Consider the following 25,101-nt stretch of genomic DNA (forward strand, 5'->3'; position numbering starts at 1 on the left):
TGGGGAGGAGGGAGGAGGGGAGGTGGGAGGCGGCCCCAGGGTGTTGGAGGCTTCAGGACTGGAAGCCGCAGAGCAAGGGCCCGGGCCTCGGTTTCCCCTGCTGTAAAAATGAGGATTTTGGACCAGAGGGCTCGTAGGGTCCCTTCTGTGGACTCCCGTGGCCAGCCAGTCCTACAGCAGGGAAACTGAGGCACGGAGCGCTGAGGGCGCCGCGTGTGGGGGGGTTCCCCACCAAGGCCCTCCGCCATCGGCCCCCCTTTCCCACGGGCTCTCACTGATTTCAACAGTTAATGCCCTTCCCTCCTTTTTTTTTTTAGGTTTTTGCAAGGCAGTGGGGTTAAGCGGCTTGCCCAAGACCACGCGGCTAGGTAATTATTAATTGTTTGAGGGCAGATTTGAACTCAGGTCCTCCTGACTCCAGGGCCGGTGCTCTGTCCGCTGCACCACCCAGCCGCCTCTTTATTTTTTAAAAGAAAGATTTTATGTACTTTGAGTTTTACACCTTCCCCCCATTCTCGCCCCCCCCCCCGTCAGTCAGTTACATTGTTTCCATGTGGAAGGCGCCAGAGATCTTTGCTGCCCCTCCCCCAATAACTCCGCTCACTCGGGTGGGGTTTAATATCTCCTTTTATGCGTCCGTATTTCTTTCCCCAGGACTTTGTAGGGCTGCGGCCGCGGCTGTGGGGGCCAGCGCATGCCCCCGGCGGTGCCAGAAGAGGCCGACGCTAACTCGCCACCCCAGCTCGGGTAGGCCGCCCTGGCGGCTGGGCCACCGCCGGGGCCTACTTTAAAGTCTTCTTCCAGAGCCTCAGCGCGTGCAAGACCCAGTTGGTCCGGTGATGGGAGACGGGGAGGTTCTCCTTGCTGGAGTTCCATCGGTGGTTGGTGGCCGGGTCACAGACCCAGGCTTCCCCCCGGGGAAGGGGCCAGGAGTTGCGCCAACAACTGGCTAAAATGTGGTCCTGGGCCTGGGCCGCAAAGATGCACACTGAAGCTTCCGAGTCGTGCCTGAGAGCCTCCAGGTCTGATGGCCAAGAGGAGAGGGAGAGAGAGAGGGGTGTTACCCAAGTCAGGCCACAGACTCCCTTCATACTTTCTAGGTCCTAAGTTGTCAGGTGGCTTCCCGGCCTTGACCTCTGACCCATTAGTCTCTTCTTGTCTCAAATGATTTTTTTGTCCTTCCTTCTTGAAGAAGACTATAACCTCGGGGAGGTGATGCCGCAACATGTGCTTGAATTGGATTTGAGTGAGCTGGGATCAGTCACCAGCCTCAGTTTCTCCTCCGGAACCATCTGGATCCAGTAGTCAGAAATCAGAACGACTGGAGATGGCCCTGGATGTCAGGCAATCATGGTGAAGTGACTTGCCCAAGGTCACACAGTTTACACAGAGCGAGTGTCTGCCGATAGATTTGAGCTCAGGCCCTCTTGCTCCAGAATTGGTGTTCTACCCACTGCACCACCTAGCTGCCCTCCTTGTCTCAGCCTACTCCCCAAATACAGTTTTTTCATTCCATTCATTAGTACTGTCAAGTAATTCCTTATCAGTATACAGCTCACACCTGTCCATTAAAGGAAAGACTAATAGAGACTATCCTGAGTACCCACGCCGAGGTTGGCAGCGAGATCACAGAATTGTTCATTTCAATGGGACCTCGGACCCAGTCTAGTCCAACCCAGATTTTAAAGAGAATCTTTACCACAAGACCTAGGACAAGTAGTCCAACCTTTTGAAGACCTCCAGAGGTACCTGTTCCACTTCTCAAAACTTTCCCTAACATCTCCCTCTCCGGGACATCTCCCCATTGCTTCTACCAAACAGTACAAATCGGAGCCCCTCCTACATGAGTGCCATTCCGTTCTCGAAACCTGAGATCATGTCTTTCATGAATTTGCCTGTCTCTAGTCTAAACATCCTTGGTTCCTTCAACCCTGAGTAAGGCAAGGGAGAGGAAAGGGAACTCTCAGGAGAATAGTGATGGTCATTGCGAGGGAAGGGGAGGTGCCTAAAGGTTTTGCTTCCATCTTTTAACAGGCAGATGGCAATTCTGGAAACTCAACCCCATGTTGCCAAAGAAAGTGGTAGACCAGATGGCTATGCTTATCGAGCCAGAAGAGGTTGTGGAGAAAGAAAGTAGGAGAAGAGAAAGAGAAGGGGAGAGAGAGAGAGAGAGAGAGAGAGAGAGAGAGAGAGAGAGAGAGAGAGAGAGAGAGAGAGAGAGAGAGAATACAGAAAGCAAGAGAGGAGAAAGAAAATGAAAGATAATGAGAGAAAGAAAATGAAAGATAATGAGAGAAAGGAAGAAGAGAATGAGAGAAGGGAGAGAATGAGAAGGTGATAAAGAGAATGAAAGAGGAAAAAAGGACAGAATGAGAGGACAGAATTGAAAGAAGAAAGAATGAAAGAAAATAGAGGAGAAAGAAAATAGCGAGAGAGAGAGAGAGACAGAGAGACAGAGAGACAGACAGAGAGAGAAGGGTAAGGGGGAAGGCATTTAACTTACCTGTCTTTACTTCATTTAGGATATCTTCAGTCAGCATGCCTTCCATGCAGGGTACCAGGGACCCTACAAGCACAATTCCAAAGGGTGACTCAGCTGACCTCTTAATCTCTCCTCTCCCTGTCCCTCAAACAAACTTCTGGATCACAGCCCACATCTCGGCTCAACATCATCCACTTCATCCCAACTCCCAACCATGGAAATGTCAAAATACAGGCAAAGGGAGAGAATCTCCAGGGTTTTAAAGATTCCCTTTCATCTGTTAACAACAACAAAAGACAATATCTTCTCTTATGCCAAATCTCCCATAGAGGTGCAAGGGCCTGAGTTTCCAGAGAGCCAGATGAGTGGCAATCAATCTCTACATGAATTTGAGTGAAGCACATTACTTCTATGGACTTCAATGTCTTCTTCTGTCAAATGGGATGATAATTACTTGTTCTATTTATGCCTCTGGAACAGCGTGAGGATCAGTGAGAAGAGAAATGTAAAACGAAAGCTCTTTGAAAACCCTTAAGCACTACTACTCCCATAGGTCTGCAACGTGGAGTCTTAAAGAGACTCCCAGAGAGATGAGAATGTAGGTGACTTTCAGGGTCACATAGCCAGGATGGGTCAGAGGTCATTTACTTGACCTAGCTCTCCCTGGCTCCCAGGTCAACTCTCTAATTAAAGATACTAAACTGGGATTATTATTTATTATTATTATTATTATCATCATGGTTTTGCCTCTGAGGAATTGGTCTGTTTGGCACTCACCCTTCCAGGGATTATAGATCTCAAGTCAGAGGGGATCTCTGAGGCCATTGATTCTAAACCCTCATGTAAAAGATGAGACCAGGGACAAATAGTAAGTGTCTGAGGTGAGATATTTCCCAGTGACCTCTGGGGGAGCTAGGGCAGGAGAAGGACTATGTCCATTTGGAGACAAATTGTAGCTTATAGGGGAGAATGGAAAGTAATGCATTTTGATCTAATACAGGGTTCTCCACCTTGATCTCCTTCTTGAGACTTGTCTCATGGTGGACCCCATTCAATCCCCAGTGCACTCACCTCCAGCCCCACCACATGGGACTCCAAGACAAGGTTAGGCTTTACCTATAAACGTGACCGCACTCCTCCGGAGGGCAGCCCGAGGGCTTTTGGTATACTCCAGGCTCTGGCTCAGGAACACTAGGGCACTGTCACGGTGGGTGTTCACCTAGGCCAAAAGCCCCCACAATGTCCCATCTGCCAACTGAGAAATGGCTCCATTGAATTCTTTGTTTTTACCCACCCCCAAACCAGATTAAAAAAAAACATTTATGACTCTCAACTCTAACATCTGGAAGAGTGTTGAGCCTAGGTTATCCTCTCTGATGTTCAATAACATCAAAGCAACAGAGACCAAGGAAGCTCTGTTATTTAGCCAGATCTCAGGCCTCTGCTCTGCAGAATAGGGACAAGCATCTCAGTATAGTGAGAAAGAGCCCAGAATATGAGAATCTGAATCTTGACTCCCTTATATATTGGAAATATAGTTAGTGAGTATGCTCTCTGACCCACCATTTCCCCATCAACACAAGGGTGTAACACCTGATCTCTTGTTTTCACAAGGTTGTTGAGACAATAAATAATGGTTTAAGTGAACTAATGGCTGTATTTTTAAAAGAACTTTAAAATGTAATAGATATGTGGATTGCCAGATTCCACCAGATTCCATTTAACTCAAAAGTCCAAGTCATTGTGGTGGACCCTTTGTTGTGAATTTGTGGGAAGACATGAATAAGAGTTTCATGGGATGGGGGTGCAATCAGCATCATTGGAGAGAGTTCCACGATTCCATTGGAATGTTGAAGGTTGTAACCTGCCTTGGGGAGGTTTGAGGTGACCTATTTCAACAATCATTCCATGCTTCACATCACACAGTGACATATTATGAGTTGATATTATGGGAAGGAACAGATGCAAGGCCTGCTCAGAACTGACTGGTGGAAGGGGACTATCTATTGCCAGATCAGTGGAGCATCTAATCAACTGAAGGACAGACAGAGAGCCTTGAAAGAAAGAATGTTAAAGTTTGGGATATCTGAACTGGGGGTATGCTCAGCCGTTATATTAGCTATCATTTACATGGCACATCAAGGTTTGCAAAGGGTTATCTCATTAGATCCTTAGGACACCCAGTGAGGCAGTTGCTATTATTAATCACTATTCTATGGCAGAGATTAGATGACTTGCTTAGGATTACATAAGGGTCTGAAGTCACAGTTGAACTCAGGTTTTCCTGACTACAAATCCAGTGCTCTCCATCTACTTCTGTATCAGAACAGAGAATGTCAGACCTGAAAGAACCTTGAAAGAGAGAATGTCAGAGGTAAGAGGAATCTTAGAACATAGTATATTATGTTATATTGTGGAGAAAGAAAGTAGGAGAAGGGAAAGAGAAGGGTAGAGAGAGAGAGAGGGAGAGAGATACATATATATATGTAACATAGCATATTACAACTGGAAGGAACCCACAGTTTTCTTCTAATTTTCCCTAGTTATAAGAAAATCAGTGTCATTTAGATTGAGATCTATCACTGAATCAACAGAACTTATCAGCTGATTGAATGAAGCAGAATCCAGCAGCATATACTATTATTCTGACCCCAAAGTCAGGAACCTGCAGACCTTGGGCCCAAGGGAGGCACTAGACTTTGTCTAGATCAGACATTTTGGGAGCACTGAAAGCTTATAGGTCTCCAGTCTGAACTGTCTCTGAGATGCTGAAACAATATAAGAAAACCACAAGAGGGGCAGCTAGGTGGCACAGTGGATAGAGCACCAGCCCTGGAGTCAGGAGGACTTAATAATTACCTAGCTGTATGGCCTTGGGCAAGCCACTTAACCCCATTGCCTCGCAAAACAAAAATCACAAGAAAGTAGTAGCAGGACCAGACCATATACAAGATTTTGCCCCAAAATAAAATCTGAAGTCATAAAATTGATTGGGAGAATAAGCAAGCAAATAAATAACCCCATCATTAAAAAAAAAAAACTATTATGGTTACAGATTATGTTCAAAAGGCAATCTAAATGAAAAGCATGACTTCAGAGCATTTATGAGCAAAATCTCAAATTAAAACACAGCTTGGTTTGTGCCCAAATAGAATTGAATTCCTGAGGGGATGAAGCAAGAATCTTAAAAAGAGGGTTTTTTTAAATTTATAAATTAATTGAAAGCATTAGGAGAAAAATTAGAAAATAAATGAGAACTATGGAAGAAAGAATTAGAAAGGGAATTGAAAACATAGTACAGGGGTGGCTAGGTGGTACAGTGGATAGAGCACCAGTCCTAGAGTCAGGAGGACCTGAGTTCAAATCTGACCTCAGACACTTATTACCTAGATGTGTGGCCTTGGGCAAATCACTTAACCCCATTGCCTTGAAAAATAAATAAACAAACAAACAAATAAATAAATAAAAGCATAGTACAACAGGCACAAAACATTGTCCAAGAAACAAACTCCCTAAATAGTGGAATGGACCAAATAGAACTCAATGACTCCATGAAACAATATGTAATGTTAAAATAAATTCAAAATACTGACAAAAAGGGAGGGAAAGAAATCCCTTTGCAAAAACAACTGACTTGGAAATAGATCAAATCAAAAAAATGCAAGAATTGTTAAACTATCTGAAAGCCATAACCAAAACAAAAGAACCTACACATCAAATTTCAAGAAATCACACAAGAAAACTGCCCAGATCTCTTAGAATCCATCATCAACTTCTAAAAGAAACTCCCAAATGAAAACTGTCAAGAATGTTCTAGTCAAAATCCAGAGTTATCAGGTCAAATAAAAAATACTGCAAGCAATCAGAAAGAAAGAATTCAAGTACTGAGGGAGCCACAGTCTGGATCACACATAATTTAGCAGCCACCACTATGAAAAAGTGGAGAGCTTGGAATATGATTTTCTAAAGGCAAAAGATGTAAACTTATAGGCCAAGAATAGTTCACCTGGCAAAAGTCATACAAGGAGAAAAAACAGAATCTTCAATGAAGTAGAGGTCTTGCAAGCATTCCTGACAAAAATACTAGAGTTGTATAGAAATTTTGAACTCCAAAAATAAATGTCAAAGGGAAACATTAAACGGTAAAAATAACTGAATTCTCATAAGGAACTAAGTAAGGATTATTTGTTTATGTATGGGGAGATTATATATGTGTCCGTTTTGAACCCTGTCATTATCAGGGGTCACAGAAAGAATTTAGAGGGTAGGCCTGGGAGTGGTTCTGTTATGTCTTGGTAATATTAAAAGAAGTATGGGTAGACTTAGGAAAAGAGGAATATGCTAAGGGGGAAGGGAAAGGAAGGTTAAAGGAAATTATTTCACATAATTGGAAATGCATGTATTTATATGTGTATATAAATATACATATATGTCTATATATTGGTACATATAGTTTTATGTGTGTGAATGTATTTGGACATGGCCAATGTGGAAATCTGTTTTGCATTTTACATATATATTGATAGATAGATATACACACATATACATATATATATATATATATTTATAACAGAAGTTGTTTCTCTTTTATTCTCAATAGAGGAATGGGGATGAAAGGATAAGTGGTAAATTTTTGCTAATTGAAAAAATTAAGATTTAATTACTTAATTTAAGTAAGACTTTTTAAAATGAGATAGTTGAATTAAAAGCTTTTCAAGGTCTTTTCTAGACTGTAGTATTTTTTATCCTCTTTTCTCGACAGGGCCTCAAGTTCCTGTTCTAGAAAATGAAAGAGCTAACCTGGCCCTTTTTGACACTTTTCCCTCTCTGCCCTCACTTAGCACAATGTTTGACCTTCTCTTATGCACTTACCATGTAATATTGAGCATTATTGTTGGACTTTTTTGTATACTGTGCCTTTTGAAGCTTTCAACAGTTGTAAATAAGACTTTTAGAATACCTTGTAATTATATATATATATATATATTAATATTTTATTGGTATTGTTGCATTACTATGAGCTATGGAATCCCATGGTTTCTGAAGAGACACTTAAAAATGCTTATTCTCTTCTTTTCCCAGAGGGCAATGGGGAGGCTCATGATACACCATGTGATCCAGTTATAACACTTAACAAAGAAGGAACTTGGCCAGATAGGGCTTTATTGGGTATTTCATTCTATAAAAGCATGGTTGTCCCTGCCTGGTTTTATTTCTTATTTCTCTTCTGTATGTACTCCTTCTTCCAATCATACTAGCCTACCTAAGATTCTTGCAGATCTAGAACCAGGCAGGACCTCAAGGTCATCCTTTATAGATGAGGCAACTGAGACTCAAAAGAGAAGTAACTTGCTCTCTGAGCCTGAAGTCCCATTTATTTCTCACCTCTGTGTCTTTGTACAGATGTTCTCTCATGTCTAGAGGAATGCATTTCCTTTTCTCCTCTGCCTCATATAATCTTTGCCTTCCTATAAGGCACAGTGCAGATGCCTGATCCCCACCTCTCATTAATAGCCCTCTTTCTCTATTGAAATTATTTTGCATCATTTTGTATATATTATTTAATTTTTTGTGTCTATATTGTTTCTTTCAAATAAAATGGAAATTTATTGAAAGTAGGGCCTTTCACCTTGATATTCCAGCACTCTGCATAGAGCTTGGCAACCTAAGAGTTAATAGGTGCTTACGGGGTTGCAGTGCACTCCTTGCCCAGGTGGGAAGCATGTGCCTAGAACTCACCAAGTACTTGCAGATCTTGGTCACGGTCTGCAGACTGATGTCCCATGGCTTGTTGCTAAACATCATTTTTGGCAGGACCCAAGCCATGTGGTAGCAGCAATAGGACAAGGTCTTCTTACATTTCTGCAGGTGTATTGGAAGGGGGGAATCAAGAGAATAATAACCCATATTTTTATGGGATACTTTACTGAAGTATCTTTTGAGGTAGCAAGGAAGGTCATGTATCTTTATCCTCCATTTTACAAATGAGAAAACAAAAGCAAAGAGAAGGCAGGTGGCTCCTCCAAAGGCATTCAACTAGTGAATGGCAAGGTCAAGACCTTGTATTCCATGGCCCTGCTGAACCCAAACTGAGACCAGATTCAGAGCAACATGAGTCAGAGTGCAATTTTTCCCATCCAGTAGCTCCATTTCATGGATAGGTTTTCCTTTAGTAGGAAGGACCACATAGAGGTGCATGTGTACAGTACTTCCGACCTGGAGATTTTCTGTGTTTTAGAGCAGGTTTGTACTGAGATACACCTTTATTCCCAGTCCCCAGCAGCTTTGCTTAAAATGGGGAACACTTTCATCTCCCCATTCCTCTCAACAGATAACCTTTCTCAGGGCCCCAGACACTGTTTAAATTGAACAATGAACACACTCACCTTCCCCACGATGGGGTTCCCCTCCTGAAGCTGCAGGATCAGGGGTACCAGGCAGTTCACCAACTGCTGCTCTGTGAGAGGCATGCAGGGGGTTCGCAGTAGCCGGACCACCTTACCAAAAAGGGTGATGGCCGTCAAACGCACCTCTTCCCTGTTCTGAAGTAGGAACCACTGAGTCATGGGGTGACTGAGTTGGGATATATGTATATGGGTTGGGGTACAAGGAAACCTTAGAATAGAGAATGTCAAAGCTCAAAAGGATTTTAGAGATTTCAAGTCACACCTATTCATTTGACTAATAAGGAAACTGAGGCCCACAAATGGATCATGACTAGTCCAAGGTCACCCAGATAGTTAGCAATAGAGCTGCAGGCTTCCTGGTCTCCATTCCAAGGTTCTTTTCAGTACTCTCTGATGCTTCTCTACAAATGTGGCTTCCCTCCCATCGTACTTCAGTATCTCACTACATCTTCCATAGCAAGCTTGTGATCCTGTCTAAGCAGACAAGACTACAGGGAATTGTGCTTGGAGATCTCTAAAGAAATGACTCAAAGGCTTCTTTCCTTTGTTTCACAAAGTTCAGAGGTGTACAGGGATAGATTTCAGTCAGATATGAAGATCAATTAATTGGAAATTGTAGCCTCCCCCAAGCTGAATGGCCTATGTTTAAAGGAAGGGAATTTCCCCAATACTGGGGATCTTTAAGAGAAGGCTGGACTACTTGCTAGTTTTCCTTGCTTTTCTTTCCTTCTTTTCTTTCCTTCCATCTTTCTTTCCTTCTTCCTTCCTTCCTTCCTTCCCTTCCATCCTCTCTCCCTCCCTCCTCCCTTCCTTCCTTCTTTTCTTCCTTCCTTCCATTCCATTCATCCATTTCATCTATCCCATCCATCTCCTCCATCCCATTCATTCATCCATCCATCCTTCCATACATTCATCTACCCATCCCATCCATCTACCCATCCCATCCATCTCCTCTCTCCCACCTTTCATCCATCTATCTATCCTTCCACCCATCCACCCATCCACCTATCCATCCATCTATTCATCCATCTATCCATCCACCCAGTCAGCCATTCATCCCCAGAGGTGGTGCGTTATCCACTGTGTCACCTAGCTGCCTCATCAATTATATTTTAGAACTGATTTTTGTTTAAGTATTCATCTTGGGGTGGCTAGGTGGTGCAGTGGATAGAGCACCGGTCCTGGAGTCAGGAGGACCCTGAGTTCAAATCCAGCCTCAGACACTTTCTAATTACCTAGCTGTGTGGCCTTGGGCAAGCCACTTAACCCCATTGCCTTGTTAAAAAAAAAAAGCATTCATCTTACATGACTTATGAGGTTACCTCCAACTTGGGAAATTTTGTAACAGTAGCCCCTAGGAAACTACCCCAGAAGAGCTTCTCAGCCAGACTCAAAATGCACTCTGTATTCACATCCACTCAAAAAAGGGTTCACAAGATCCCATTGACATATAGACCTTTTTCTCTAGTCAGTGGGGACACAATCAACTCTAAACAAAGTTATTGTCTGAATAGCATGATAAGAAATGGGGCATGCTATCCATAAATGAAGACAAGCCCTACATAAATATACACACAGTATGTGTGGTGGTGTGAGCAAGGATAGGGCTTACATATTACAGCATTTCAAGATTTCTTCAGGTAGTTAGGGATCCCCAAATACAAAGAGGGTTGGGCCTGGAGTAGGAAAACCTGAGTTCAGATGTAGCCTCAGACACTTGCTAGCTCTGTGATCCTAGGCAAGTCACTTTATCTCATCTGCCTTGTTTTCCTCAACTGTAAAATAAGACCTACTTCCTCCAGTTGTACTGAGGGTCCAATGAAATTTTGTCAGTCACTCAACACAGGTTCTGACATGCAATAGGAGCTCAATAATTGCTTGATCTCTTTCTCTTCAGGCTTCATAACCCTGAACATACACCTTATCCTCACCAAGTTATCAAAGTTAGGAACTACATATGTTAATTTTTCTGAGAAGCCACCTGAGGCTTGGAGTCATTAAGAGACTTGTTCAGAGTTTGGGAGCACACCACCTTAAAGATCAGGTCTCTCCTGACTCCTGATTTCCCCTTGCATGTGGTCCCTGGTTCTGCCATATTCTCCCTCTTCACTTTTGCTTTCCAAAATCCTTAACTTTCTTCAAGGTTCATCTCAGAGGCTGCTTCCAATGGGAAACCTTTTCTGTTGCCCCTCATATCAGAGTACTCTCACTCTCCTCCTCAAATCATAATGTCTACACAAAATTGTTTTCCATTGTATCTCCTAGCCCCAACCCCACAAGACGAATACAAGCTGTTTGTGGGTAGGGAATATGTGCTGTTTTGTCATTGCTTCAATAAATGCTTGGATTGTGTTGGGTTGTGATGTGTTGGGTTGGGTGGTGTTGTACTGAATTGATTCTGGGATCCCCAGCACAGGAGAGGAAAGGAGTTAGAGAAATAGAAGAGAAGCCTGGGGTTGAGAGATCACTTCCAGGCCCTAGCCCAGCACCCTATGGAGAGTAGACATTCATAAGAAATGTCTATTGACTTGCCCCAAACAAAGACTTTCTGCTGTGGTCTCTTGAGCCAGTTCCATGGTCCCGGGTGGCGCCCCTGACTCCACCCATCCTTCCCTTCCCCTTTTTGCCCTTACATCGTTGAAGTGAGGCTGGAGAACCTGCAGGATTTCCAGGTAAATGGTGATGTCCTTTGACTTCTTGTCCTGACACTTGAGGATGGTCTTGACGTTGCTGACTGCCTCCACTGCCAACAAGCCATCCACCCACTGTAGGCCCTTCATCATGGAGGGCAGGAGAGCCTGGATTTTGGCACTCTGTGGAGAAGGGGAGGAGTGAGCCCTTGTCTATGAGTCAGTGGACTATTCTCTCAAAATGTCCCGTTTTCCTTCTGCACATAGCTAATTCCTACCCTAACTGGGTGACCTTGGAAAGCCATGTCTTCTCTCTGGGCCTCAGTTTCCTCATTTGTAAAATGAAAGGATAAACTAGATATCTCTGAGATTACCTCCAGATCTATATCCAGCCCACCCTGTTCCTTGCCCTCCTGAATTTCTATGAAGCATACACTAGGTAGGGCTTGCCCAACCCTTAGGGTGGATGGTCTCATGGGGATCTTGTATTTGTGCCAACTCTCCAATCAAACTATGAGCTCCCTGAGGGCAGGGACCCTCCCTGACACTTGTCTGTGTCCCCAGAACCAAGCCCAAAGTCGCACACATAATTGGTCTGTGTTTTGTCTTGAGGTTGTTGCTGATGATGGAAACTTAATCTCTTTGGTCTTCAGATTCCTCCCCTGGAAAAGAGAAATTCAAGGTCTTTGTCTGGATCCAGTCCCAAGATGTAACTTGATGTATCATGAATAAGTCAAAGACCCTTAAGGGGATTGGTTCCTAGGGGAGATGGGCTACTTACTAATTTTACAAATGGAGACATTGAAATTCTGAATAGGGACAGTAACTGGACCCCCAGGTCATGAGAAGTTGGACTCAGGAACAAAAAAACTTGGGAATTCCCCTGCCCACATGTCACCCCCCTGCCCTCTGAATCGCTGATGGTGACCATCTTCCCCCTCCTCCCTCAGTTCTCTCACCTTTTCTGACCTGTGGGCCAGAATGACCAGGCCCCTGATACAGAGCACCTTCATGATAGGGTCTTCGTTGCTCAGGCCCTCAGACATTCGACCCAGGGAGTACTCCTCTGGAATCCTCTTTACCTGCTCCAGGCGAAGGAGCTAAGGAAATAATTGAACATTGCCCCTGGGGCTGGTGACAGGAAGGGAGAGGGGAGGAAAAAGGAGAGGGAAAGAGAGGGGGCAGAAGGAGAGGGGAGAGGGAAGGGGGAGGGAGAGATAGAGACACAGAGGCAAGGGGAGGAAGAGGGAAAGGAAGGAGATGGAGGGAGGGAGACAGACAGAAAGAGAGAGAGGGAGGTGGGGAAGGAAGGAGAAGCAAAAAAGGGGGAGGTGAAGAGGGGGGCAAGGGGAAGAAACAAGAAGGCCCTCTGACCATTCATTAGCATCACCAAAAAGCTGAATGATGATGAAGAAAGAAGAGGAAGAAAGGAGGAGAAGAACAAAAAGAAGATGAAAGAAAAAGAAAGAAAGAAAGAAAGAAAGAAAGAAAGAAAGAAAGAAAGAAAGAAAGAAAGAAAGAAAGAAAGAAAGAACACAACATCCCTGCAAGATAGCAAGTGTGGGTATTTTTTTAATTCTCATTTTACAGATGAAAAGACTGAGAAAAATAAAGTGACTCATCCAGGCTCACCCACTAGTCAGTATTGAAACTAAGTCACTCACCCAGCATCATTAACTCAAAAAGCAGGACCCTTCTGACTGCCTCTTATATTTCTAGAAGCCCATGACCCTGAGCACAAGCCTATGTCCAGAATGGAACCATTTCCTGCTTGGCTCTTTTTTCCCTTTGGTAGAGGGCTTTGTGAGACCTTGAAAGAGCCAAGTCAGAGTTTTTCTAGAAGCAGTCAATACATATTCATTATTTATTAAAATGTTGCCTACTGTAACTAAGGTACTGCCTGAATACTAAAGAGCTGAGGAACCAATGATTTGCTTGCTTTAGTCATCAGCAAGTTTCTACTCTTACTGTTCCCTGTAAATAAGTGACTCATTTGTCCGGTGGTCAAGTGAACTCAGTTAAGGATGGGTACTTGGTAATAACCACTTGGGCAAGTCACCTAATCCTGACTGCCTCCCATCCAGGGCCAACTCCAGTCATTCTGATTTGTATCTGGCCACTGGATCCAAATGACTCCAGAGAAGAAAAGTGAGGCTGGTGACTTAGCACAGCCCCCCTCCCAGTTCAATTCATGTGCTTGTCATGGCATCACTTCCCTGATGTCATGGTCTTCTTCATGAATGGACAAACATTATCAGTTAATCATGGACTTGATCAGTGACACAGGAGAAATGCTGATTATAACTGGTGATTGATATTGGGGGCATTGGTCCTCAGAGGGAGAGATGTAACCAGTCACACTCTGGGGATCTGACTTCTTTTTCATATTCATATATATATTATTATATGTGTGGGGATTGAGAGAGTAAATACAGAGCTAATAGAGACTACGGATTTTCTGAGGTCCCTTCCCTTTCTGATAGTCAGTGGATTGAATAAACATAGATCTTGGTTATTATTGCTTCACCTATTTCTTCATTTCCAACTGCATTCCTCAAAGGTGATGTTTCTGAATAAGTGATTTAGATATGTATTCACCCCAAGGCTTAATTCTGTGGTTCATACAGGCAACTGGTTTTAAGATGAGGACACTGATGCTTCAGTAAATCAAAGTAAATCAAATCACTTTCCCAGACATTCTCATCTTATCGCTCACTTGATCTTTCCATCCCTTGTCTCTTCTGCCTTTCTGGCTAAACACCCTGAGAAAGGTCACACTAGGTACCTCCACTTTCCCTCCTCTCACAGTCTTTTTTTAAAGGTTTTTGCAAGGCAAATGGGGTTAAGTGGCTTGCCCAAGGCCACACAGCTAGGTGATTATGAAGTGTCTGAGACCAGATTTGAACCCAGGTACTCATGACTCCAGGGTTGGTACTCTATCCACTGCCCCACCTAGCTGCCCCTTTCACACTCTTTTTTTTTGGCAGGCAAGGGGGGTTAATTGATTTGCCACACAGTTAGTATCAAGTGCCTGAGACCAAATTTGAACTCAGGTCCTCCTGATTCCAGGACTGGTGCTCTGTCCACTAAGTCATCTAGCTTCTCCTCTGCCTTCTTAAGCACTTACAGCTTGGCTTCCATCCTCATTGTTCCACCCAAAAGCCTCTGTCCAAAGGGACAAAGGATCTCTCAGTTGTCAGACCCAACGGTCATTCTCCTTGGCCTCTTGACATGACACTGTTGAGCACTCTCCTCCTGGATCCTTTCTTCTGAGCCTTTCTACTCTCTCTTGGTTCTCAGCCTCCTTTGTTGGATCTTCATCCAGGTCATGCCCTTTATGAGTGTCCCATAGAATTCTGTCCTGGGCCCTCTCCTCTTCTCCCTCCATATTGCTTTATTTGGTGATCTCCTCAATTACTGTGGATTCAGTTCTCACCACCTATCCTGGTTCAGTCTCTCTGCTGATGTCCAATATCCCATCTCTGACTGCCTTTCAGACATCTCAAACTGGAAGTTTCACAGATATCTTAAACTTAGCATGTTCAAAACTGAACTCATCATCTTTCCCCCGAAATCTTCTCCCATTCCCTCTTTCTGTCAAGCTCTCAGTTCCCCAGGCTCACAACCAGGATCCCTCTCCCCTTACCCCACATAGTCAATTAGTTGCAATGGCTTGCTAATTCTTTCTCTGCAATATTTCTCTGATACTGAGACCACCCTGGTGCAAGCTCTCATCCCCTTACCTCTACTGGGGAGGGGGTCCACCTGTCCCAAGTACCTCTCCACTCCTTTCCATGGCCCACTATTTTCCTAATGCTCAAATTTGATCATGTCACATGTCCCTCTACTCAAAGAACTCCAGTGGTTCCCAATAGCCACCAGGATAAAATACAAAATGTTCTGTTTGTCATTCAAAACTTTCCATAGTCCAGTCATGCCAACCTTTACAGTCTTCTTATTCCTTAATATGAACTCTTTGATCTAGTGACACCAGCCTTGCCTATTCTCTGATACAAGAGACCACCCTGGTGCAAGCTCTGTTCACCTTACATCCACTGGGGGAGTGGTCTACTTGCCCCAAGTCTCTTCCCACTCCTTTCCATACTCTCTAATGTACTCTTTGATCTAATGACACCAGCCTCTTGCCTATTCTACCACCAAGACTCTCCAACTGAGCTCTAGGTATTCTCTCTGGCTGTCTCTCCTCCATATCTCTAAAGCTCTCCCTCCTCCACTCCAATTGCTGACCTCCCTAGCTTCCTTTAAGTCCCAATTAAAATCCCACTTTTAGGCCACCTACCCCAACCCCTCTTCATTTTGGTAACTTCCCTCTGTTAATTTTTTCCTAGTAATCTTGCATATAGATTGCTTTGTATATACTTGTTTTATTGATGTCTTCCCTATTAGATTGCAAGCTCCTTGAGGGCAGAAACCATCTGTTGCCTCTTTTTTTTGTTTCCAGCCCTTGGCATAGCACTGACTTAAAACTGCTTAATGGCTGATCAGTGGCATGCCTGTGGAAGGATCATGGCAAGAATTGTTCTCTCCATTTTTGAAAGACGGAAAATGAGACCCAGATAGGGAAGGTTGACCAAAGTCACACAACCAGTTCGAAATAGAGTCCAAACTAGAATCCAGGTCTCATGAATTGAGCATCAGGTAACTAAATGGCACCATAGTGGATAGGTAGATGTATCAATGATAGAGGAATGAGAGATGGTAGAGGGATATATGAATAGATAGATGGATGGTTAGACGGGTAGATGATGGGTGGATAAATACTTTCAAAGAAACAGAAGTACATGGATAGATGGTAGATGGACAAATAAAGAGATGATAGAGAAATTGTTATAGAAATAGATATAAACACATATCAGAATTCAGACTAGTGGACACACTATGGGGATGGAGCTCCATTGGCTGGGCCCCTTTTTACATGGAAAACTCATAGGACTCTATTAGAGCAAAGAATTATATTTATCATGATATAAACTCTATATGAAACATATTTTGCATATTAGGAAGCTCAGCACATATAAAACTCAAACCATATGACTATAACTATCAATAAACTATATTTCTTATGTATGTATGTACACACACACATACTGGGTGCTGGGAGGAGAGTCAAAGAGGATCTGAGTTCAAATTTGATCACAGCTATTTGCTAGCTGTGAGACCTTGGGCAGATCATTTAACAGCTGTCTGCCTTGGTTTCCCTAAATTATGAAATAAGGATAGTAATAACACCTACTTCTTGTTGTGATGGGGATAAAATAAGGTACCACAGTGCTTGGCATATCACAGGTGTTTATTAAATGCTTGGTCCCTCTCTTTCCTCTCATTTTTTTAATTTAAGGCAATGGAGTTAAGTGACTTGCCCAAGGTCACACAACTAGGTAATTATTAAATGTCTGAGTCCGGATTTGAACTCAGATACTCCTGACTCCAGAGACAGTGCTCTATCCACTGACCCACCTAGCTGCCCCCTCCTCTCATTTTGCTTAAAAAAGGAAGGAAGGAATAAGAAAAAGGATAGAAGGAAGAGAGGGGAGCAAGGAAGGAAAAAGTAGGGAAGGAAGGGGGGAGAGGGGAGAGGAGGGAGGAAGGACTTTGGGCAAATCACGTTCTTTTCTGGGCCTCTGTCCTCTATAAAATGGACTGGATGACCCAAATAGCATTTTATAATCTCTTGAGGATTTTATAAACCTTAAAGCCCTATATAAACTCAGTTATTAAGTCTTATGACTTCCTTAAAATGTAGCAATTATTAAGTACCTACTATGTATTTATTCCAAAGTTTAGATAAGATACAGTCCCTGCCTCCACGGAACTCATGGTCTGAAGAGGAGGAAAGTATATAGTACAGTTTGGACATTACCATTATGTGACAAGTGATAAGAATGTGTCAGTGGAGAGTGACCCCAAACAAACCACAAAAATAATCACATGTCTCCCAAGTATCAAAGACGGGAGTTGGAAGGTGCCAAAAAAGGAATCTGAGAAATATGAGGGAGGAAATGTTTTCATCTACATTTTTAGGGAATTTCCAGGTAAGGAAACTCCCTCTACCAATGTCAGTCAGCATCTCCTGTATAACCAATAGACTTGCCTAGCCCAGTGGGAGGTACTGATTTGCTACTTGGTTAATCACATGGCTAGTGGCTATCAGTGGCAGAATTTGAACCTGATTTCTTGGCTTCAAGGCTGTCTTTCTCTCGCTCCACTAAGTGAGGCTGACTCTCATACAGATGTGGGTGTATAAGTAGGTGGGTAGATGGGTGGATGGATGGATGGATTAGTAGCTGGATAGGTGGGCAGGCAGATTGCTAGCTAGCTAGCTACATGAAAGATGATAGATGGATGGATGGATGAATGGATGAATGAATGAGGGGAGGAGAGATAAATAGAGGAATATATGAGATATATATATATATACATCATATATAATATGACATATGGAGGAATATAAGATAGATGGAGGAAGGTATGGATGGATAGGTAGATGGATGGAAAGATAGATAATGGATAGATGAGAGAATAAGAGGAGAGAAATAGAGGGATATATGATAGATAGGTGGAAGAATGTATAGATGGATAAATAGATGATGAATAGATGGATGGACAGATGGATGTGGAAGGGAAGGGAGATAGAGGAATATATGGATAGAAGGATGGATGGATGGATGGATAAGGAGCTGGATAGGTGGGTAAGCAGATAGCTAGCTAGCTAACTACATGAAAGATGATGGATGGATGGATGAATGGATTAGGGGAGGACAGCTAAATAGAGGAATATATGATATATAATATATATATTATATCATATATAATATGACATAGAGGAATATAAGATAGATGGAGGAATGTATGGATGGATAGGTAGATGGATGGAAAGATAGCTAGATGAGAGAAAAAGGGGAGAGAAATAGAGGGATATGTGGATAGAAAGGTGGTGGAATGTATAGATGAGTAAATAGATGATGAATAGATGAATAGACAGATGGATGTGGAAGGAAAGGGAGATAGGGGAATATATGGATAGAAGGCTGTATGGATGGATGGATAGGCAGATGGATGGATGAATAGATATATAAATGGATGAGCAGCTATAGGTAGATAGATATTGAGATGTGTTAATGATTGATAGATGTATGGATAGATGGATAGGTAGATGGATGTATCAATGATAGAGGAATGATCTAACCCTCATACGGTTATATGAATACAGATGGATAGTTACATGGATGATGGGTGGAAAGATACACAGAAACAAAGGCAGGTGGATAGATGGTAGATGGATGAATGGATAGACAGATAAAGAGATTATAGAGAGATTAATGCAGAAATAAATAAAGATATTCACATATCAGAATTCTGGTTAGTGGGCACACTATGGGTAGGTAGCTCCATTGCTGGGTCCTGTTTTACATAGAAAGTTCACAGAACTCTATATGGAGCAAGAATAATTACATTTATCACTATAAACTCTATATGACACATATATGTATATTTTGAGGAAGCTCACACATATAACACTCAACTGTGTGACTATAACTATCAATAAACTCTATATTTCACATGTGTGTAGAGAAGCACCCACTCACACATACACAATACACACATACACACACACACACACACACACACCCAAAGGGGAGACAATGTGGAAAAATTATTCTCTGGCCAGTCTGATTTTGGGGCCCAAGAGACCTGAATTCAAGTCCTGCCTATATATAGACTTGCTGCATGACCCTGGACAAGTCACTTCATTTCTTAGGGCTCCAGGAAGTGACTTCTGTCAGATTCAGAAAAGGGCTGGATCTGCACTTGGGAAGGACAGCTTCTCCCTGGAGAATTCCTGACTCCATTGACATCAGAGGTTCAGCCCTGTCCCTGGATACAGCTATAGCTCTATTTAAAGCCTCATTCAGATTGCTATTCTCAGAGGTCAGCCTTCCCCAGTGCTCTGGGTGGGGAGGCCTTCAAGGTCCACCCTGAACGTATAGCCCCATCATGGGGTGGTTTCAGTCCTACATTGGACTGTGAATTCCTTGAGGACAGGGTCTGGTCGTCTGCCTTTCTTTGAATCTTTTGCACTTAACTCAGTGCTTTGTATATAGTAGGTGCTTAATAAATACCTGGTGACTGGCTCATGGCCCAGGCCCGGGTTTACCTCCACAAAGAAGGCAGTGGCAGTGATCTTGTGTTTCTCATCCCCTCTTTCCAGGAGTGGAATCAGCAGATAAAGCACCCGACAGAGTTCTTGACAGGAATAATGCACCATGGCCCTGGAGGGTTAAAGTGGAGAACATAGAACCAGGGATCTGCCTCAGTGGGTGGGAAGGGTTGAAATTAGGTCAGGCCCTTCATCATTAACAGATGATTTCCTGATTTGTAAAATGGGGGTGGACTCAATGATCATTATTCTTCTATCTCAAAGTCTGAATATGCCACAATTTTATGACCCAGTGGTTCTCCATCCATCATCTTTCACCAATCAACCAAGGGTCTAGATACAACTCAAATGCCCACTGTCATATGAATATGGACCTTCAGATGTGATTTGATTCTCCAACTTCCATCACTGAGAATCTCAGAGGTAGAATGGACTCTGGGGTTCCATAGAAGAATCACCCTGGGCTCTCTTCTACTCCTGGGGTGGGAAAAGGAGTCAGAGGTCCTGGCTTGGCCATTTACTACATCGGTGGCCCTTATAGAATCCTTTGACTTCACTGGGGCTCATCTGGAAAATGAGTGGAGCTCCAACCTCTACAATCTCTTCCAGGATATGAACCCATGATTCTACATTAATGCTCCTGACAAAAAAAGCCAGACATTGGCTTGTGTCTTACATTCCTTAGGAAGCGTTAATGAAGTCTTTTTTAAACATGTTTTTTGAATTATTTATTTATTTATTGAGGTGTTAAATGGGGTTAAATGACTTGCCTAAGGTCACACAGCTAGGTAATCATTGTCTGCGGTCACATTTGAACTCAGTCCTCCTGACTCCAGGGCGGGGCTCTATCCACTGTGCCACCTAGCTGCCCCTAATGAAGTCTTTAAGTGAAGGGATGAAGGGAATTGGTGGATGTTTCTGCTCATCATTTGGGTTGGATCAGACCCTTTCTTTGCATCCTTAGGGGGATGGGGGAAGAGTCTATAATTCTGACTCAGTAGTACAGCCTAGAGTCAAGCACATACCCTACCTCTCAGCCCAGGGCACGATCCCCTGAACCACTCTGCAGTTGATCCTTTAAGGAGTGTCTTTTTTGGGGGGGTTGGGGGAGTGTCTCAATGTCCACATTCACACAAGGCAAGGTCCTAGGCACTCAGGATGCACAAGAACATGATTTCTGTCTTGTAGAATAATTCTGCCAACCCAGCTACTCCATACCACCTTGGGATAGTTCTCATTGTGATTACAAAGACATTTTTTCTTTTCATTTACCCCAAAGTTGCCTCTTTGAAAGTCATCCCCTGCGACTAGCAATGGGGTCAAGCAGAATCAATCTAATCCTGCTTCTGTTTGAAAATCCTTCAGTCTAGCAGCAAGATTTCATGAGCCCTCTTCTCCATTGCCAGGGACTGAGGTGAGTGAGCAATGGAGAACAAAAAACAGAGCAAATAACATCCTCATAGAACTTATATATTCAGATACTAAAGACAGTTTGCATGTCTTCCTCAGGCTAAATATTCCTTCTTTCTTTCAACTATCTCTGGTGGCACAGGCCTCAGTCCTCTACTGACCCTGGGTGGCCACCTGTAGAAAGAAGGCCACTGGCTCCTGGCTTATGATCTGTAGTATGGACAGTGGGGTAGTGGTTGAGGTCTAGGAGTCAACAGATCTGAGATATATGACCTCTCATAGACTGCTTCACCTCACTGAAACTCAGTTTCCTCCTGTTTAAACAAGGGATAAAAATACTTAGGAAAATACAAGGACTATTGTTAAGGAAGAGCCTTGTGTGCTGGAAAATGCTATAGGAAGGTTCAATTCAGAGTCTGAGCTCTCCCTCCCAGTCCTTTAGGGCCCCCACCTGGGCCAAAGAGGGGCTTACCTGGCCAGCAGAGACACGCCCCGGTGGTGATGCTCAGCCTGGCCCATGAGCTCCCAGCCTCCTTGGCTCTCCAGCAGGGTAGCTTCATAAGAACAACCCATTTTCAACAAGAGGGTCTTGACCACTTTCACCACCCACCTGGTGGGATATCAGAAAGTTGGCATCAAACCTATCCTATACCCTGTCCTGAGGAAGTTGGGGCTGTCTATCCCCCCAAAATACCCTCATTCCCACCCAATCACCTTGACCATGGTCCTGGGACGCAGCATGCCAGTGAAGGGCACTGCAGGTCCCTTCATCTACCTGCAACTTAGTACACATGCTGTGTTAGGTACTATAAGTCTCCATTAGGGGGTGTTAGTGCATTAAAAACAAGGTTTTGAAAAAAAAGTTAGCCTTGGAAACTCAAGAATAAACAGAAGCAAAATTAATTATCCTTTTGAGACCTTCCTTTATCTACCTTCTAACATCCTTTTGTTGGACCATCTATACTTAATGGAGAAGAACACTGAGATCTGTCTTTACAGAGAGGCTGTGCCCTAAAGTCCTTGGGCTGGTGGCAAAGCAATGCCCTTTAGGCTAGCCCACACCCAGTTTTCTGGCTCCTGTATCACCTGAGATGAAACACTGGATGGTAGAATACTGGACTTGGAATTAGAAAGATCCGAGTCCAGATCTTACATCTGGAGTTACCTAGATGCTTGCTCATGAGCAAAGCATTTCCCCTTTCCTAAGTCTCAGGGTTGGACTTCATAGCAACCAAGGTTCCTTATAGTTTATATCTATAGTAAGCTTCCCTATTTGACTTTGGTCTCCAGAGAATTGAGTTTGAGTCCCGCCACAAACTAGCTGTGTGACCTAAAGCTAATCACTTCCCCTTTTCTGAGAATATTTTCTTATCTGTAAAATGAAAAGTTTATCAGTGGAGGCTCATGAGCTATCTATCTATCTATCTATCTATCTATCTATCTATATATATATGTTTGGGGTATTTTTGCAAGGCAATGGGGTTAAGTGACTTGCCCAAGGCTAGGTAATTATTAAGTGTCTGAAGCAGGATTTGAACTCAGGTACTCCTGACTCCAGCGCTGCTGCTCCATACACTGCGCCACCTAGCTGCCCCAAGCTATATACATCAAGACTAACCCTAGTACCCAATTTAGCAGTATCTTCTTAAGACCTAACCAGTGTGCATATTAATGGGATGTTACACTTATATTATATACTTAACCAGGACTATTGTGGAAAAAATATTTTGTAAAACTGGCATATGCTTTTAAAAATGTGAATGACTTAAACTGAAGCTTCTAGAGAAAAATGAATCATAAATAGCTGTGCTCTAGATTAAAAAGCTCGTCAAATTTCAGGGCTAGATGGGACCTTGGAGAACATCTAGTTCAACCACCCATCATTGGAGGAACCCTGCTTCCCCTTGCCAATTCCCTTCAGGTACTTTAACTAAAATGAATGGGGACAGAATTTCCAGGAAATTATCTTATATTAACCATGCTAACTGACCACTCATACAACTCCCCTCCTACCACTGCTATCCATACACTGCTAAGAAAAGGTGGTGACTCAGGATGGAAAAGTGGATAGAGCACCAGCCCTGGAGTCAGGAGGACCTGAGTTCAAATCCAGCCTCAGACATTTAATAATTACCTAGCCGTGTGGCCTTGGGCAAGTCACTTAACCCCATTGCCTAGCAAAAACCTAAAAAAAAGGTGGTGACTGATTCTGACTTAAGGGTGAGAGGCAGCTAAGTTAAATGGGAATAATTGTTAAAAGCTGACATTAAAGAAGTCTTAAGTATTTTATATAGCAACCTCATAGGTTCGATTCTCTGCTTACTACCTATGCAAGAGTGGGTAAATCCCTTCTCTCTGGACTATAACTTTCTTATCCAAAATAATCTTAGGTAGTCTCTAAGATATTTTCCCATTCTAAATCTTGTGATCAGTTCTTGTCTCCACCCTCCTGTCCCAATAACTTGGCTTTACCCTAAGGAATACTTGTTTTCTAAACTTATGTTCATGGTAAGGTAGTGAAGAATGAGCAGATTCACTAACTGTGCCTCTGTTTACCCTTGAATTGCCAAATCTAATGGATGATTTGTTGGAACTCAGGGTTAGTAACAGGAGTAGCAATTACCGAACAGGGACAAAGATGGAGCTTTGGCCATCCCTGAAGTTTCGGTTGTTACCAGGTAAGTTCAGGCCAATATGGTAATGGACCTGGACCAACAGGGCAAGGAGCAACTGGGGATAGATGCGTCTCACTCGGCTCACACAGCTGTTCACAGAGAGGAGCTCGCACAGACCACTGGCTGCCTAGAGTAGGGAGGGGGAGAGAGGAGATGGGAAGAAATGGGAAGGTCAAGGTTATCTTTCATAGCTCACTAAGATTCCTCTGCAGTCAGGCATGGGCCACTCTTCCCTCTCTGGGTAGATAGCTCCCCTCCCTCACTCCCCTTGTGAATCACCTGTCCTTCTTTGGAGGGAGACCAGGGGACTGAACAAAAGCTTAATGGCTTCAGTCTTTCTTTACCAGGTCAAAGTGTGGGCCCTTAATCAAGGTGAAAAAGGAGAGTGAAAAAGTTGTCATGAAGCTACATTAAAAAAACCAACCAAGATCTTAATAACTGGTCCCATCGTTTCTTGGCAAATAGAGGCCCTCTGGGGAGGGTCCACCTATCCACAATATTTATCTGAGGAAAGCAAGGATGAGCCCAACCTCCAGAGACTCTGGATTTGTCTCTCATTTAAGGGCCTAGAAGAAGAGGAAAGTCACAAGGTTCTGAATTTTCTACTCTCTTTGTCCAAAAACTAAGCACACTGGGGGCAGTTAGGTGGCATAGTGGATAGAAGCACCAGCCCTGGAGTCAGGGGGACCTGAGTTCAAATGTGACATCAGACACAATAATTACCTAGCTGTGTTTGGGCAAGTCACTTAACCCCACTGCCTTGCAAAAGTGAGAGAGAGAGAGAGAGAGAGAGAGCATGAGAGCACACTGGACTGAATATGCATGAAAGCAACACTGGTTGATACGATTCCAATGAATTGCTCAAGGCTGTTAGACAAGTCAGGTGGAGTAAATGAAGGAAAAGTCCATAGATAGGTTTGAGCACATTTCATTCAGTAGGGAAATGGGAGGGAAAGGTCAGAATTTAGGGAGGGTGGCATAAGAGAGAGATTAGCTCTAAGCAAAGCAACCTAACTAATGATGCACAAAAATATTTAAAAGTTCGTTAGAGGTGAGAAAGAATGGGAAGCTGATGGAGAATGGCTGAACAAGTTAGGACATAAACGTGCTATTCGTGTGCCATAAGAAATGCAGAGGAAGGATGGTTTCAGAGAAACTTGGAAAGATTTGCATAACTGATGAAGAATGAAGGGTAAAGAACCAGAAGAACAATTTATACAATGTCAAGAAGTATGGCCAATGCAGTTTTAAAAGACTTAGGACCTCTCGTCAATGCAATGACCAACCAAGATTTCACAGGATAAATGATGGAAAAACT

The 25,101-nt window shown here is 43.3% G+C and overlaps 1 protein-coding gene and 1 long non-coding RNA gene across 3 annotated transcripts in view; one reads left to right on the forward strand and one right to left on the reverse strand.

Annotated features, from left to right (window-relative positions):
- Nucleotides 1-56: 56 nt before the first annotated feature.
- Nucleotides 57-4,048, forward strand: LOC141512430 (uncharacterized). 2 transcript variants are annotated; one of them, XR_012475495.1, is made up of 4 exons: nucleotides 57-368; nucleotides 655-1,745; nucleotides 2,035-2,133; nucleotides 2,523-4,048. It is a non-coding gene; the product is annotated as an uncharacterized LOC141512430 (long non-coding RNA). The 2 variants fall into 2 exon arrangements; XR_012475494.1 differs by having other exon boundaries at nucleotides 655-2,133.
- The window catches only part of MROH7 (maestro heat like repeat family member 7), a 75,367-nt gene continuing 50,881 nt past the window's right edge, over nucleotides 616-25,101 (reverse strand). The window contains exons 15-25 of the mRNA XM_074221353.1: nucleotides 23,732-23,910; nucleotides 21,581-21,718; nucleotides 19,696-19,810; nucleotides 12,479-12,619; nucleotides 12,104-12,181; nucleotides 11,523-11,702; nucleotides 8,869-9,024; nucleotides 8,222-8,344; nucleotides 3,599-3,701; nucleotides 2,504-2,566; nucleotides 616-1,024 (exon numbers count right to left, since the gene is read on the reverse strand). Of these exons, the coding sequence (XP_074077454.1) occupies nucleotides 783-1,024; nucleotides 2,504-2,566; nucleotides 3,599-3,701; nucleotides 8,222-8,344; nucleotides 8,869-9,024; nucleotides 11,523-11,702; nucleotides 12,104-12,181; nucleotides 12,479-12,619; nucleotides 19,696-19,810; nucleotides 21,581-21,718; nucleotides 23,732-23,910 (1,518 nt within the window). The 3' untranslated portion in view covers nucleotides 616-782. The remainder of the gene's footprint in view (nucleotides 1,025-2,503; nucleotides 2,567-3,598; nucleotides 3,702-8,221; nucleotides 8,345-8,868; nucleotides 9,025-11,522; nucleotides 11,703-12,103; nucleotides 12,182-12,478; nucleotides 12,620-19,695; nucleotides 19,811-21,580; nucleotides 21,719-23,731; nucleotides 23,911-25,101) is intronic.

Source organism: Macrotis lagotis, chromosome 2, assembly GCF_037893015.1.
Source record: "Macrotis lagotis isolate mMagLag1 chromosome 2, bilby.v1.9.chrom.fasta, whole genome shotgun sequence".
NCBI lineage: Eukaryota > Metazoa > Chordata > Mammalia > Peramelemorphia > Peramelidae > Macrotis > Macrotis lagotis.